We start from the raw sequence: 15,358 nt of genomic DNA, 5'->3' as shown, positions 1-15,358 counted from the left end.
GCAGTGAGTGTAAAATATGACATTGTAAAGACGTTTTTATATTTCATTGAAAAGAGGATTCTGTAAAATAAATATTTATTGATAAGAAAATATCTTGTTGCCTCATGTGTATAGGAAGTACCCTGGGATGTGCTATTAAAGGGAACCTATCATTGGTGTCATGCTGCCAGAGCCGGGCTGCCTCATTGCTGCAGTCTATGATTTATTTAGAAAACCATCCAGTAATTGGGGTATGTGTCACTGGGGCCGCCCCTGTCCTCTTCTCCCCACCACTGGCTGTGAATAGAGAGATCTATTATTCAAGTGTGGAGAAGCTGCTGGGGACTGTCCTGGCTGACCTGTCAGGCACCATTGTGCGGGCCCCACATGCTCATATATTATAACACAATTCCTTTAAAAACACTTAAAGGCATATATTTATCACTGGTCCCAGTGTAACCCTGTTCACCCCCATAAAACCATATAACAATGATAAAGTGCCAGACAAAAATGTCAATCAAATATGTTCCTACTGCTCTTCCCATGCGTTCTGTCCAGGTGTCTAGGACTACGCTCACTGTATGTAATTCATGATTATTCCAAAGTATTACTAAAGAAAAAGTGGAAAAACACAATGCTATGAAATCTATATGAAGTAAGAACTCAATATACCTTAATCTGGTTCCCAATCCATGTCCACATCGCCTATCCTCCACTAAGCACAATGTGTGGACGCCATCTTGCTGCACATGATATAATCACGTGACTCCCGTAAAATTCAGTAATGAGTATTAACTTAGTACTCCAGCAACAAATCAACTGCTTTTAGAATGTTATACAGATTTGTAATTTACTTCTATTTAAAAATCTCCAGTCTTTCCTGTAGTAAGTGGTGTATTCTCTCCAGTCTGACACACTGCTCTCTGCTGCCCCCTCTGTCCATGTCAGGAACTGTCCAGAGCAGGAGAGGTTTTCTATGGGGATTTGCTGCTGCTCTGGACAGTTCCTGACATGGACAGAGGTGGCAGCAGAGAGCACTGTGTCAGACTGGAGAGAATACACCACTTACTGCAGGACATACAGCAGCTGATAAGTACTGGAGGATTTTAGATTTTTAAATAGAAGTAAATTACAAATCTAGCTTTCTGAAACCAGTTGACTTAAAAAAAATTTTTTTTTTTCTTTTATTTGCTGAATACCATTGTTGAGAGAGTTTGTTTATAGGCCACATATCTCTCCCATGATTATGTATGTGTAGCTGTCTGGGGTGTATTTATTGAATTCTTTTCAGTGCTGTTAACATAACTTCAAAGTTCCTTACCTCAGTTTATCCAAATACACTGTATGTAGTCTGAGAAACCCTGCTATAGATGTATTTCCTGCTGCTCAGTGTGTCTTCATACAGAGTATATGTTTGGAAGCTTACTATTATGGTGCATCTTAAAAGGGAGGCAGTATAATGATGCCATTTAAAGGGAACCTGTAGGCTTCAATTCATGTTCCACATTGCCAACATTTAGAATTTTTTTCCCCAGGGACGCTTTGGCAACGAGAGGTGTGGCTTGTCGTCTTGAATTTTTAAAATAATTTTCCCAATATTGTTTTAATTGTATGGACCTTACATTTAGCAACATATTGAGTACAAGATGATGGGAAAGCTGAGAGAACTCCATCATGCTGACTACAAGATGCTGGGAAAGCTAGGTGACCTCCATCATACTTACTGCAAGATGCTGGGAAAGGTGGGTGACCTCCGTTATGCTGACTAAAAGATGATGGGAAAGCTGGGTGACCACATTATGCTGACAAGATGATGCGAAAGCTGGGTGACCATCATACTGACTACAGGATGCTGGGAAAGCAGGGTGACCTCCATCATACTGACGAGATGCTGGGAAAACTCCATCATATTGACTACAAGATGCTGGGAAAGCTGGGTGACCATCATACTGACAAGGTACTGGGAAAGCTGGGTTACCTCCATCATACTGAGTACAAGATGCTGGGAAAGCTGGTTGACCTCCGTTATCCTGACTACAAGATGCTGGGAAAGCTGAAGTTTCTGTATTTTCACTTTTTTTTTTTTTGTTTTGTTTTTTTTACCACCATTGCTCTTACAACCTCATTCTTGCTATACCCCAAAAAGTGAACAAAATCTGCAAAATACTTTTTATTGGCAGTAAAGAAAAAAAGAAAGCATGTTCATGAATAAATATAAAAATTGTCCTATGGAGGAATGTATAGTAAATATTCATGCACACTTTACCATTTGTGCTTAATACAAAAGAACATGACACATTCTGGATCCTTCGCCAGCGTCAGAACACGAGAATAACACACAACATACTATACTAAGAGTGGCTACAAACCTCAACAAACAATATATAATTTTTCCAGTTAAAGTAGATTGAGAGGTCTCCCCTATATCCCAAATCAGAGAAGGGTTGCCTGCACACGACTTGCATTGATGAACATCATGATGGATGTTTTTGTGACTCATCACAATCACACTGACAATCTTTGGATGTCACAATACGACATTGCAATCTTCATACTGCGCCACCAAGTAGTCTCAGCCAAATACAGACTGTCTATATTAATAGGCTCTTTCTACCAATGTATATTTTTGTATATAAACTATTTAATAAAGCTGTAATTAAAAAATACAAAGTTTGTTGAAATATAAAATCTACAACGAACATACTATGATCTTGTACAAATACTTGGGTAAAAAGACAGACTGGCATTACTGCTGTGCTTGTTAGTCTTGTGTGAAGGGAGAAAACCTGTTTGTAAAGAAAAGAGAATAGATAAGCAAATCAATGCACACTGCATCTAGTCTGAAATCTAGCAAAAAAAAAGGGGCTAATGCACTGAAAAGATCTGGGCTTTACATTTACTGAGATAGGCTGGCCATACGCCTTGCCAACTGACAGCTGTCATTTATGTAAAGATTTAGAAAATTATGTGCCTAATCGCACTGTGTGTGTATAGTCCTGCACCAAGTCGCTTCTCCTTGGTCAATCCAACATAAAAAATAGAATGATCAGGACACTTTACTCTTCAGAAATTTTTCTTATTTTACTTTTTTTCTTTTTCTTATGCAATATAAAATAACTTCTTGTACATTGTTACATTTTTGTACAAGAAGTTATGTGCTGTGATCTGACGAAGCGCGCATGCGCGTGAAACGGCTGTCATAGTTCGTGGTTAGAGTGTTCGGCGTCCTGCCCGCTACAGATGTACCTGCTGTATTTTATTGTGCACATGAAATAAAGACGACGCATCACTAACGGTGAGTGCCCCCGAACTTCTTTTCTCTACATAAGTGGATTTACAGCATGTGATAGTTACTCTGGCAGTCCAGTTGTGTAAAAATCGCCATCATGCTCACTATGCAAATGAGGACAGATGAAACCACTGCTCCAGTGATTTCCTATGGGCATTGGACCACTAGGAGAGGGAAACTATCCTACGCTGTATCCTGGGGTAGGGTGGGCTCCAGCTGTCAGGGCTGGCAGGTTCCCGGTAATACTCAGGCTGCGTGCACACAATATTTTGGTCCTTACTGAGGTCGGTATTTTAGCCAAACCAGCAGCGGGTCCAAAACATAGAAAAGGGACCAAAGCAGTTATAGTTTTCCTATCTAAATTCCAATTACCAAAGAAATTACCAAAATATTATGTGAGAGAGAACACCGCATACAGCTGCTCAAGCATACAGCGTTACCCAGTACACGGTATATGGAATGATCATGGTTGTCCATCATGGAAAGTGCAATAGAATGTACAGTGAAGAGTAAATCACTCACAGGCGTCTTATAGTTGACTTGTCCTTCTGGTCATTTGGCCTCGGTGAAGTAGTGATTATAGATTCATTTTCCAACGTCACAATGTGGTCCTCAGTTGGAGGAATGACGCCACTGAAAAAAGGAATGTAGCAAGTTACATAAAGGGGTATTCTGCCCATGCCCTTTAACGAAAAAAAAATTATAAAAGTTCATTCTCGGCACTCACCATCATGCTTCATAGATTTTATTGTAGAAAAAAAATCATCACAAATATACAACGGCAACAGGACGTTTCGGCGTCAATCCTTCTGTTGCCGTTGTATATTTTTGATGAATTTTTTCTATAATAAAATATACGAAGCATGATGGTGAGTGCCGAGAATGAACTTTTATAATACTATGGGAATTTTTTCTTACTACGAGCACCACCCTAGACACAGAAGTGCCGTCTAAAAGCCTTATTTTCTACTTTACAAAAAAATTCCCTAACCCCACCCCCAAGTTTTTTTTATACTCCTCCAGCACTCCTCAGTGCCTCGATTCCTCTGGAATTTTTTTCTGCTGTAAAACTATAGAACTATAGTGCTATAGCCCTAAAAAACATACTCACTATATGGGGGAAAGGCAGGGCCACATGATATCTCAGAACAGGGATCATGGGTCCTCCATCCATTCAGTGGGCAGTTATAAGTGATAACCCTGCCCACTACAGAGATGGAGGACACGTCATCCACGTCTTAGAAGGGAGAGAGGAAGATGAATGAGTGAGACGGACAGGACTCTTTCTAACGGGTTTTCAGCGTCAGCGGAGGGTGAATCAGATAGAAAAGATTCAAAATGGCGCAGAAGCCATAATTACATCCTATAGCAGATATATACAACTGTTATTTGACAACTGAACAGTAAAAAAGTAATTTAGAGAGGAATACCCCTTTAATAGTTTGTAAAACTGATTTTTTTTTTTTTACTAAAAGGGCAATTTTAAAAACCTCACGGCAGAAGCAGGAAATCACCTTTTATAGCACTGCAATTCATCTTGGGCGACCAAAAGCTGAACCTTCAGCTTATTTCGCTCCTGGAGAACCTCCCTCAGCTCTTGTAATGTAAATCGTGGCCGGTTTGGATCTGTGAGATCTATAACCATTTTGTCTGGTCCAAGGTCAGTCTGCAAAGCAAAATACAGATTGATGGGTTCACACTATGTATATTTGAGGCTGTATTTGGTCCTCATGTCAGGTCCTCATAGCAACCAAAACCAGGAGTGGATTGAAAACACAGAAAGGATCTGTTCACACAATGTTGAAATTGAGTGGATGGCCGCCATATAACAGTAAATAACGGCCATTATTTCAATACCACAGCCGTTGTTTTAAAATAACAGCAAATATTTGCCATTAAATGATGGCCATCCACTCAATTACAACATTATGTGAACAGAGCCTTTCTGTGTTTTCAATCCACTCCTGGTTTTGGTTGCTATACAGCCTCACAAATACAGCCTCAAATATACATAGTGTGAACCCAGCCTCAAGGGTTTAGTATCCACAAGGTCCTGTCATTAGCTGGTGTGTGTAGTGCTGGTCAGAGAGGTCAGTGCTGACTTCAGAGGAGATAGCCCAGTGATGTAGCTGTAAATTAACTCTTTGTTGTCCTGTTTGGTGCCTCATCTCCCTCCACCCCTCCCCCCTCCATAGAAAACCATGAAGACAGGGGGGAGAGCTTCAAACTGCTTTTTCATGATAAAAATGCATTTTTCAGCTAATAAACCCAATCACAAAGTTTCTTAAAATCGCCTGTACTATTGATGTCTGCAAAAAGAATTTAAACGACAGTGACACTTTAAATATTTGTCAGCCCAAAAGAGAATGAATAAAATGCTGGCTGCACATGTGCGGTGAGCACTATATATCCTCTGACATTCTGGTATTGTCCCTGCGGAATAGTGGGGGTCTAAGCGATTGATCAGTCTGTTATTTCATATCCTATGGATGGCATCTTGAGATGGGAATGCTCCTTTAAATCTTGACAATAAGTGATCAAGATTTAGATAAAGTCAACGAAACGATTTGGCTACCTGAGCAGCTTGTGGGCATTCTCTCATCAGCCTCTCCACCTCTCCCTTTAGATTGTCCCTTTCCATCTTCATCTCTTCGGCAGCGAGGCTGGACTGGTTCACCAGGGTTTCCAGGACCTCCAGTACACGTACAATCTTAAACTGAAGATCAGCCACTAGATCAGGTACACCGCGGGCTTCTTTGCTGATCTTCATAAGATCTCTGCCTATAACATGGGAGATATCATACACGTCTTCTACCGTCATCTGGAAGGGGTCCTTTTCCAGTGCAGTTTCTGGAGACATGTCCTCTTGTTCAAAATCCATTTTTCCTGCAACAACTTCCTGCAAAAGATATAAAGTGAAATGTTACATTCATCTGAGAAGATGTCAAAGACTTCAATCTCTTCTTTCATAGATCCTGTGGAGTAGTGGTGGGGGGCACTAACAAGGTGATCACTGGCCACAAAGACTCGGCCACTCTCTTCCCTAAAGCTGGCCGTATACATAGGAACACTTATTTGTGCTACAGCTATCCCCATCCCCATTGTTCACCTGCTTTGAATGGGAATAGAGTGAAAGCTGCTGCCAGAGACATCTGCTTATAAATCAGTCAAAGGATAATAATAATAATAATATTATTTATTTGTATAGCGCCAACAGATTCCGAAACGCGCTTTGACCAGGCAGTTAAGACTTATTTTAAATCAACTGGTTTCAGAAAGTTATACAGATTTCTAATTTAGTTTTATTTAAAAAAAACTCAAGTCTTCCAGTACTTATCAACTGCTGTATGTCCTGCAGGAAGTGGTGTATTCTCTCCAGTCTGACACAGTGCTCTCTTCTGCCACCTCTGTCCATGTCAGGAACTGTCCAAAGCAGCAGCAAATCCCCATAGAAAACCTCTCCTCCTCTGTACAGTTTCTGACATGGACAGAGGTGGCAGCAGAGAGCACAATGTCAGACTGGAACACCACTTCCTGCAGGACATACAGCAGCTGATAAGTACAGGAAGACTTGAGATTTTTAAATAGGAGTAAATTACAAATCTATATAACTTTCTGAAATCAGTTGACCTATCGGCATAAATGCCTGATGCCTAGTTCAGCCATATTTGCATATAGCCAAGAGATGGTGACAGTAGGCTGGGGAAGCATAGCGGGCAGGGACACAGGGAATATGATTGGGTGGTGGTGTGTGCCTAGCAGCATTAGCACAGTTTGATTGGGTTTATTAGGCAAATATGCCATTATCTGCATTCAAAAAGACTTTCCCCAGCTCCCCCCCCCTCTCTCTTTCATCCACTGCTCATTATCAGGAAATCTCGACTCTTTTAAATCGGTCGAGCCCTCTGTAACCTATGGAGAGGGAAGGGGGGAGAAGGCAGATTAGTCGCTAGCAGAGAACAAAGGATTACACAGCGGAAGCTTTGTGAAAGCCTCTATTCAGAGGTCAGAGAGGTCAGTGCTGATTTTAGAAGAGATAGCCCAGTGATGTAGCTGTAAATTAACTCTTTGTTGTCCTGTTTTGGTGCCTCATCTCCCTCCACCTCTCCCCTCTCTATAGAAAACAATGAAGACAGGGGGAGAGCTTCAAACTGCTTTCTCATGATAAAAATTCATTTTTTGGCTAATAAACCCAGTTACAAAGTTTCCTAAAATCACCTGTACTATTGATTTCTGGAAAAAAAATTAAGCAACAGTGACACTTTAGTGATAACATTTTCTCTTTTTTCATTTGAGGTGTTAGCACCTTATCCCCCAGTGCACCCATCCGCCAGTTGCTCCTGCAGCACACCTGCTTATAAATATCCATAATGGAACTGTGCAATGAGGTAACTCTGATAGTCTAATGGTCCTTTTACACGGAACGATTTACTGTTCGAATTTGCACGATAACGATCGAATTCGAACGATAATCGTACGTGTAAACGCAGCGAACGATCAAACGACGAGCGATAAATCATTCATTTTGATCTTTCAACGTGTTCTCAAATCATTGTTGATCGTTCGCAAAAAATTTGCAGATCGTTCAGTGTAAACAGTCTTTCAACGATTTCACCTGTGTGTGAGATTAAAGCTTAAACGATCGCAAAACAATTGCATAGCGAATTTTCCGTACGATGTATCGTTCGGTCTAAACGCTGATCGTTATAAAAAAAACATTGTTCATTCAAAATCGTTAATCGTGCGATCGGGCGAATTATCGCTCCGTGTAAAAGTACCATCACACTGTGCTGCAGGAGCTGATGCCTACAGGACCACCGCCAGTGCACCAGCCGCATTATTTACGGATGAAGAAATTTTTTTTTATCATTATTGGGGTAGCGGACCTCCTAAATAACGGTATGGTCACACTCCCCATCACCTGCCCTATTAGCTTCTAGCAGTAGGTCAGATCCGTCTAACCTGTTGTTATATTCACTTTAAATTTGGGAAGGCTACCTTACTCCTTGAATCCAGTCCAACACAAAGACACGTTTTACATTGGCTCCAAAAAATGCAGAAAATTCTATTTATTATACGGCACAGACAGACATGATTGGTGCCAATAATCATCTGCACCTGCCTCGATAATGATGACTTTTTAGGTAACTATTTAAATGTTTGGATAAAATATACATTGGACCAACCATTGTTATATATCTTCGGTCGCCTTTATGACCCGCAGACAATGGCTCTGTTTATACTCGTCTCACGTCTACTTTATATCTTTACAGGAGGAAATGCTTCTCCTATCATGTAAAGTAACCAGCAAATGGCCGGCGTGTCATCCAGGGCAGGGGATGGCTCCCAGCTGCTGCGGCTATTGCTATGGTAATGTGTGTAAATAATGTCTGACACCTTAGCTAGGGCTCTGTTCACACTATCTTCAATATACACAGTTAAAGAGACAATTCACCAGGGAGGGGGGGGGGGGGGGGTTGCAAAACACAAAAGAGGGAAGGTAGGATTTACTATTCCAAATACAATATAAGGCAATAAGACCATAGAATCAAAAATTATGCATTTTTATAGTAAGGGTCCTATTACACAGAGAGATTTTTAACGATTAACGACTAGATTGTGTATCGTTAACCTGAAATCGTTCACCATATTACACAGAACGATGGTCGGTAGATACGATCATTATTACGATCGTTATTGCGATCGTTTATTCCTTCTGATCTAAGGAAAACAATGGGCAATGTGCTATTACACTGAACGATTAGTGAAAAAATGTGGAATTACAGCAAACGATTAATGATAATTTTAGGTTCAGATCTAAATCAACGACATATGAACGATTTTTCGATCGTTGCCTGCAATTGCTCGGAACGATTATGGTTTAAATTTGAATGATATACCGATTTTTTGCACAATAATCGTCCCGTGTAATAGGGCCCTAAGATCTCCTGGAATAGCCGGCAGGTCTCCCATACTCCCCACAAGGGACACAGACCCCTATGACGTATAAGGAGGGACACCAGGCTCCGTTTTGGGGTCTGACGTTTTAACAGAAAACACAACACTGCGTCCTTTGCTATTTTCTCCATCCAATGTGACAGATACCACGGCCCTGATGCTACCATGTGTATTGTATTATACTGATATACAGTCACCCAGTCCGTAAAGGTATATACAAAAAAATGCATGCTGTAAATATATGGTAGATGTCACTAGGAGGTTATGGGCCAGTGATAGGTTTTGTCCCGGTTTTTCATTGTAGACCTGATGTCAGGAACTGTCCAGAGCAGCAGCAAATCCCCATAGAAACCTCTCCTGCTCTGGACAGTTCCTGACATGAACAGAGGTGGCAGCAGAGAGCCCTGTGTCAGACTGGAGAGAATACACTACTTCCTGCAGGGCATACAGCAGCTGATAAGTACTGGAAGACTTATTTTGGAACTGTGTGCCAAAGCGAGAAGTGGATTAAAATGGGATGTAAACTATAAAGGGAGGAGGTGTGTTTCTCTTACCTGTTGGATCCTCTTCTGGTTCTGGCACACAGTTCCAAAAACTGCGGTGTGTGATTGCAGCCTTACGTGTAGAAGGGGAATCTGGTGCTACAAAATAAAGATGTCATCGACCGGCAAGAAATCTGCTGCGTTTGGAAAAAAGAGCGATCAATTCACCGGATAACGTCAGTCGTTACGGTGCAGCTACAGGTATGGCGGTATGTTATTTGTGTGTCTATCATTATGTGGGAACGGTGCTGTATCCCGGCTGGTAATTAACAGGTGGATTTAGGTTTTTTTGGTAAAATTTTTGATTATTTATTGGGGAGCAAAGAGGGGGGGGGGGGGGGGCTGAAGAGAAATCCTTGAATCACGTGATCAATGAGTCACATGACTTGCAATAGGAAAAAAGCAAAAGGCAACAATAAAAACAACAACAAAAAACATGTATGTACTAAAATGTAATAATTGAAAAAAAAAAACCGCATAAAGTGCTATATACAGACATATACACACACAGACATTAGGCAGAATCCCGCTGTGTGGGATCGGGCAGGTTCTCCACACTCCAGGCAGATAATATAATATTGGAGAATTAAGCATAAGTCGCTCACCACGAATGTCGCAGCAGCCGAGGCCTCCTCCGGTCTGTCCCCACTTTGGTCACTTCCTCAAGTCACTTTCTTCTCGCTCGCTCAGCAGGTGACTTCGCTGCCGGTTGTCATGGTGACGGCATTCCCCACTCCACTCCCTCAGGGCAGACCAACCCAATCTATACGGCGCGCCCGTGTGACGTCGGCGCTCCAAGCCTCGGGATGAGGCAGCCAATAAGTGCGTTCGTGGCGGGAAAGCGAGCGCTCCGATTGGTCAACGTTATCAGCCCGCGCCGCACTATAGTCTGTTCGGTTGAGATGCTGACTTCAGTTGTGAAGCATCGTTCAGTACAATACGCACCGTGTGCACGAGGCCGCCGCCTGTCAGTCAAGCTCTTCATCTTCACGCCATCCGGGTATTTCTCCATTTACGGTAATGACGTTATGCCTGCCTGTTAATTTGCTGCTAGCCTGGTGATGCGAGGGTTAATAATACAATGTATTGTGCCATGTCCTGTCTGCTTATAGGCGCACCCTGATTATTCTGTAGTAGTGATGGGAAATCTAGTTCGTTTTGGTGATTAGTTCACTGAAAAGATTAGTTCAAAAGATGAGTTCATTTAGTTCAGTATTTCTCTGGATTCTGCTGAGAAGATATTGAACAGTTGTAGTTCATTACACAGAAGCTCCGGCTCCTAGGAGGAGTTATAGTCTGTTAAAATGATCAGATATAGTTAATAAATCTGATCATTATATAACAAACTTTTGTTAAAGGGGTACTCTGGAGAAAATAAATTCAAAAGTTATTTATTCAAGTTAGTAATTTTCTTTTTTTTAATATTCAAGCCTCCCAGTACTTATCAGCTGCTGTATGTCCCACAGAATGTCATGTTGCAAGGAGCTCTGTGTCAGACTGGGAAGATTACATGACTTCATGTGGGGCATACAGCAACTGATAAGTACTGGAAAGCTTTAAAAATGTTTTAACTTTCATCATTCTCCAGTTCTCTCACTTGCCAGAGCAATATCAGAAAGCTGAGCCGTGATTGGTTGCTATGGGGGCAAAGAAAATCTTCCTCTAAAACAGCCTGCTGATTCTCCAGCCATATCCTATGAGGAGCTGATCGGGAGAGGCATCATGTGACCTGTGAACTAGATGAACTGCTGAACCAAATGGTTTGAGAGTGAATCAGGAATCAGGTCTAGTTCAATGTGATGCATATCACTGAGCCCAGCACTGCCCCCTGTGGTAGTGTAGAGTACTGACTCATAATGAATGTGTATGAGGGAGCTGAGAAGCAGATCAGCAGCCACCATTTTGAGTACAGAACAGGAGCCGGGGGGTAAAGATATTAGCAAGACTGATCTTCTAGGCTCCAGGAGGCTGATCTAATCCCAAAGACTGGTGAGGGACGTGAACCACATATAGAAACTCTCTCTCTCTCTCTCTCTCTCTCTCTCTCATACACACATATGGGCTGTGTCTGTCTACTGTGCAATCTCAATGTTATTAATATTATTACTATTATATTTGTATGTGATGTGTGCGGTATAGTGTTTTACTCCCTTATTTTACAGCATCAGGAACTATAGAGCAAGTGTGAGAGCAGGGAGCTTGTTTCCTGGAGCTGGATGAGGGATCACTGGCTCCTCCCACTTTCTGTTTAGTTCATAAAGAACTAATCTCTGTCAGGATGGTGAACTAGATGAACTAGTTCACTCTGAAGATTAGTTCATTTTGAACTAATCACTCACGAACTACCCATCACTATTCTGTAGACTTATCAATGAAATCATCAGCTCAGCAATAGGACATGGAAGCAGAAGCCTCTGTACTTACTGGTCTATGGCAGCTTGAAGGGGTCACCTTGGGGGGTCTGGCTGCTGGGACCCCCACTGACCAGAATAATGGGGGTCTCCTGCACCCCAAGTGAGCAGAGGACCAGTATGTATGCATGGCCAGTGTGCTATTCACCAGCTATAGGATAAGTGACTATTGCCACAGTCTGGATAGTGGGATATAACCCCCATTCACTTCAATGGGCGCTGCAGTAAGCCAGCATGGCCACTACACAATGTACGGAGCCATCTGCATCCAATTATTTTTACCTTACTGTATATGTGGGTTCTGTGTCTGTGGTGAACAGCTGGGATGGTGGGTGTTGGACCCCAATGATCAGATATTGACTGTCTGTCCTGAGAACTTGAAGGAAAAGTCTGGCAACATTTTTTATTAAAGTGACTGTACCACCAGGCCCAGGCGGAAGCACTGGAGGCGGCCGACCCACCCTTAGTGGGAGGAAACCCCAGCCCCTCCATGACGTGACTCCATTAGAATCAATGGAACCCTATCATAGAGAGGCTGGGGTTTCCTCCCACTAAGGGTGGGAGTCGGGTCGTGACGTCCCCATGTTATCCAGGAAGTGACATCCCCATGTTATCCAGGAAGTGACATCACCATGTTATCCAGGAAGTGAAGCCTTGATGCAGTAGTAAGTGCAGGGAAAAAAAGCACTTTATAAGCATTTGCCATAATAAGTGTATATTGGGGATTTGTATAGCTTTTGGGGGACAATACAATAATTTAATAAAAATTTTCGCAGGACCTCTACTTAAAAAAAAAAAAGTTTTAGAAAACTCTGTGTCGGTGACCCCCCCCCCCCCCCCCCCCCCCCCCCCCCCCCCCCCCCCCCCCCCCCCCCCCCCCCCCCCCCCCCCCCCCCCCCCCCCCCCCCCCCCCCCCCCCCCCCCCCCCCCCCCCCCCCCCCCCCCCCCCCCCCCCCCCCCCCCCCCCCCCCTCCAACCCCAACAATCAGCAGAATGAGTGAGGCAAAGTCTGTGGAAACTATCTTCATCCATCTTCATTAGATGGCCCCATTACACTCGCTTTAGGGGTGTCCAGTAAAACAGGAGGGCAACATGAGACAGGGAGTAAAGTGGGACCCTGACCAATCAAAATGTTTGACATTAAATTTAATTGTAATAAAAAAAAAGCCATGTACTCCAGCAAGAATCTTTCTTTCAGATCAACTGGTTTTAGAAAGCTATATAGATTTTTTATTTCCTTCTATTTAAAAATCTCCAGTCTTCCAGTGCTTATCAGCTGCTGTATGTCCTGCAGGAAGTGGTGTATTCTATCCAGTCTGACACAGTGCTCTCTTCTGCCACCTCTGTCCATGTCAGGAACTGTCCAGAGCAAGAGAGGTTTTCCATGGGGATTTGCTGCGGCTCTAAACAATTCCTGAGATGGACAGAGAGCACTGTGTCAGACTGGAAAGAATACACAACTTCCTGCAGGACAATACAGCAGCTGATAAGTACTGGAAGACTGGGGAATTTTAAATAGAAGTAAATTTCAAATCTATTTAAGTTTCTGAAACCAGTTGGATTGAAAGAGATTTTCACCTGAGCTCCCCTTTAAATCATTCTGATATTTCTCATATATATAAATTATTTCTTTCTTTCTTTTAGAAAATGAATGAATGGACGCCTTTAGCCAAGGAATACGATCCGCTTAAAGCTGGAAGTATTGACGGCACAGATGAAGAACCTCACGATCGTGCCGTGCTTCGGGCAATGTTGGCCCGTTACGTCCCCAATAAAGGAGTGGTCGGGGACCCCCAGCTGACCTTGTTTGTGTCTCGCTTAAGCCAGCAAACAACGGAAGAAAAACTAAAAGAAGTCTTCTCTCGGTATGGAGACATCCAGAGGATCCGACTGGTTAAAGACTTCATCACTGGCTTTTCTAAGGGTTACGCATTCATCGAATATAAACAGGAGAGTGCTATAAAGAAAGCGTACAGGGACGCCTACAGACTGGTGATAGATCAGCGGGAAATCTTTGTGGATTATGAACTGGAAAGAGTCCTGAAAGGATGGATCCCACGCAGGTTAGGAGGTGGATTTGGAGGTAAAAAGGAGTCGGGGCAGCTCAGGTTTGGCGGGCGCGATAGACCATTTAGAAAGCCAATAAATCTGCCAATGTTCCCCGGTAACAGTCGATTAGAAGGCTATGGAGAAAAGAGACAGCGGTCACGCTCCAGAGAACGGTCTTATGACTGGAGAGCGAAGAGAGAGAGAGGAAGAGAGAGCAGACGGCCACACAGTCCTGACAGAGAACATACTACAGAGAGACATCCCAGAGAGGAAAGGAACAGAGACTCTCAGAGAGAGGACAGAGACAGGAGAAGAAGAGAGAGCAAAAGAGAGAGAAGCCGAGAACGAGATTACAGAAAATAAAGAACATATATGTTATATAGCTGCAAGGAAAAAAAATTTGTGAACCCTTTGGGATTATGTGGATTTGTAATAAATTGTGGTTTGGTAGTCACAAATGCAATCTAACTTATGACTTACAATCGGTTGTCTCAGGGAGAAAAAGTGAATTTAAAGGGGTATTGCGCTCAGTAAAATACATATTGAATCATCCTCCCTCATGGAGACTAACAATTCTTTCCATTCTTGTTGTTATCTATTCAGTCTCCTTCCCCCAGTTCTGATCCTGCAGCTTTCTGCTAAAGACACAGAAAACTGTGTGAGGTGTTCTTTCAGTCTTTCACTCCTGTCCATGACAGCTCATGTAATTGGCTCCCTGGCCGGCTGTTTCTACACTCTGTGATGCTGGGAGGGTTAATCTGACAAGCATTACGGAGTGCAGAGACCGCTGGCAAATGACACTAATTACTTGAGGAGACCAGAAAGGGAGGGAGAGATGGAGAGAAAAGCTTGCACACATTTTTCTGTGACTTCAGCAGAAAGCAGCAGCTCAGAACTGGGGGAAGGAGACTGAAAAGGTAATAATTATGAAACAAATTGTAAGTCTCCAGGAGGGGGGGGGGGGGGGTAATTCAACATGATTTTACTTGAGCGGAATACCCCTTGACGAAACTGGATCAACCTTGGCAGTGATGACCTCCACCAGATATTTCCTGTGCCTGCTGGACGGCTACCCTTCTTACTGCACCCTTAAATTCATTTATGGCCAGGTGGTGTCCAGGCAGTAAAGC

General features: G+C 42.8%; 2 protein-coding genes across 7 annotated transcripts; one reads left to right on the top strand and one right to left on the bottom strand.

Annotated features, from left to right (window-relative positions):
- Positions 1–2,134: 2,134 nt before the first annotated feature.
- Positions 2,135–10,544, bottom strand: RILPL2 (Rab interacting lysosomal protein like 2). 4 transcript variants are annotated; one of them, XM_069960824.1, is made up of 6 exons: positions 10,374–10,544; positions 9,781–9,905; positions 5,844–6,167; positions 4,783–4,934; positions 3,791–3,901; positions 2,135–2,765 (listed from the first exon to the last, which is right to left on the bottom strand). In XM_069960824.1, the coding sequence occupies exons 3-6, from the start codon at positions 6,147–6,149 to the stop codon at positions 2,741–2,743; spliced, it is 594 nt and encodes a 197-aa protein (XP_069816925.1). In that variant the 5' UTR covers positions 6,150–6,167; positions 9,781–9,905; positions 10,374–10,544; the 3' UTR covers positions 2,135–2,740. The 4 variants fall into 4 exon arrangements, with proteins under 4 accessions (XP_069816925.1, XP_069816928.1, XP_069816926.1 ...); XM_069960827.1 differs by having other exon boundaries at positions 9,781–9,902; XM_069960825.1 differs by having other exon boundaries at positions 9,781–9,867.
- A 97-nt stretch (positions 10,545–10,641) lies between these two features.
- Positions 10,642–15,101, top strand: SNRNP35 (small nuclear ribonucleoprotein U11/U12 subunit 35). Of its 3 annotated transcripts, none has more exons than XM_069960819.1 (2): positions 10,642–10,785; positions 13,824–15,101. In XM_069960819.1, the coding sequence occupies exon 2, from the start codon at positions 13,827–13,829 to the stop codon at positions 14,589–14,591; it is 765 nt and encodes a 254-aa protein (XP_069816920.1). In that variant the 5' UTR covers positions 10,642–10,785; positions 13,824–13,826; the 3' UTR covers positions 14,592–15,101. The 3 variants fall into 3 exon arrangements, with proteins under 3 accessions (XP_069816920.1, XP_069816922.1, XP_069816921.1); XM_069960821.1 differs by lacking the exon at positions 10,642–10,785 and adding an exon at positions 10,804–10,826; XM_069960820.1 differs by lacking the exon at positions 10,642–10,785 and adding an exon at positions 10,827–10,851.
- The last annotated feature ends 257 nt before the right edge of the window (positions 15,102–15,358 follow it).

The sequence above is a fragment of the Dendropsophus ebraccatus genome, chromosome 3, assembly GCF_027789765.1.
Source record: "Dendropsophus ebraccatus isolate aDenEbr1 chromosome 3, aDenEbr1.pat, whole genome shotgun sequence".
Classification (NCBI taxonomy): domain Eukaryota; kingdom Metazoa; phylum Chordata; class Amphibia; order Anura; family Hylidae; genus Dendropsophus; species Dendropsophus ebraccatus.
This window is presented reverse-complemented; position numbering and strand designations above follow the sequence as displayed.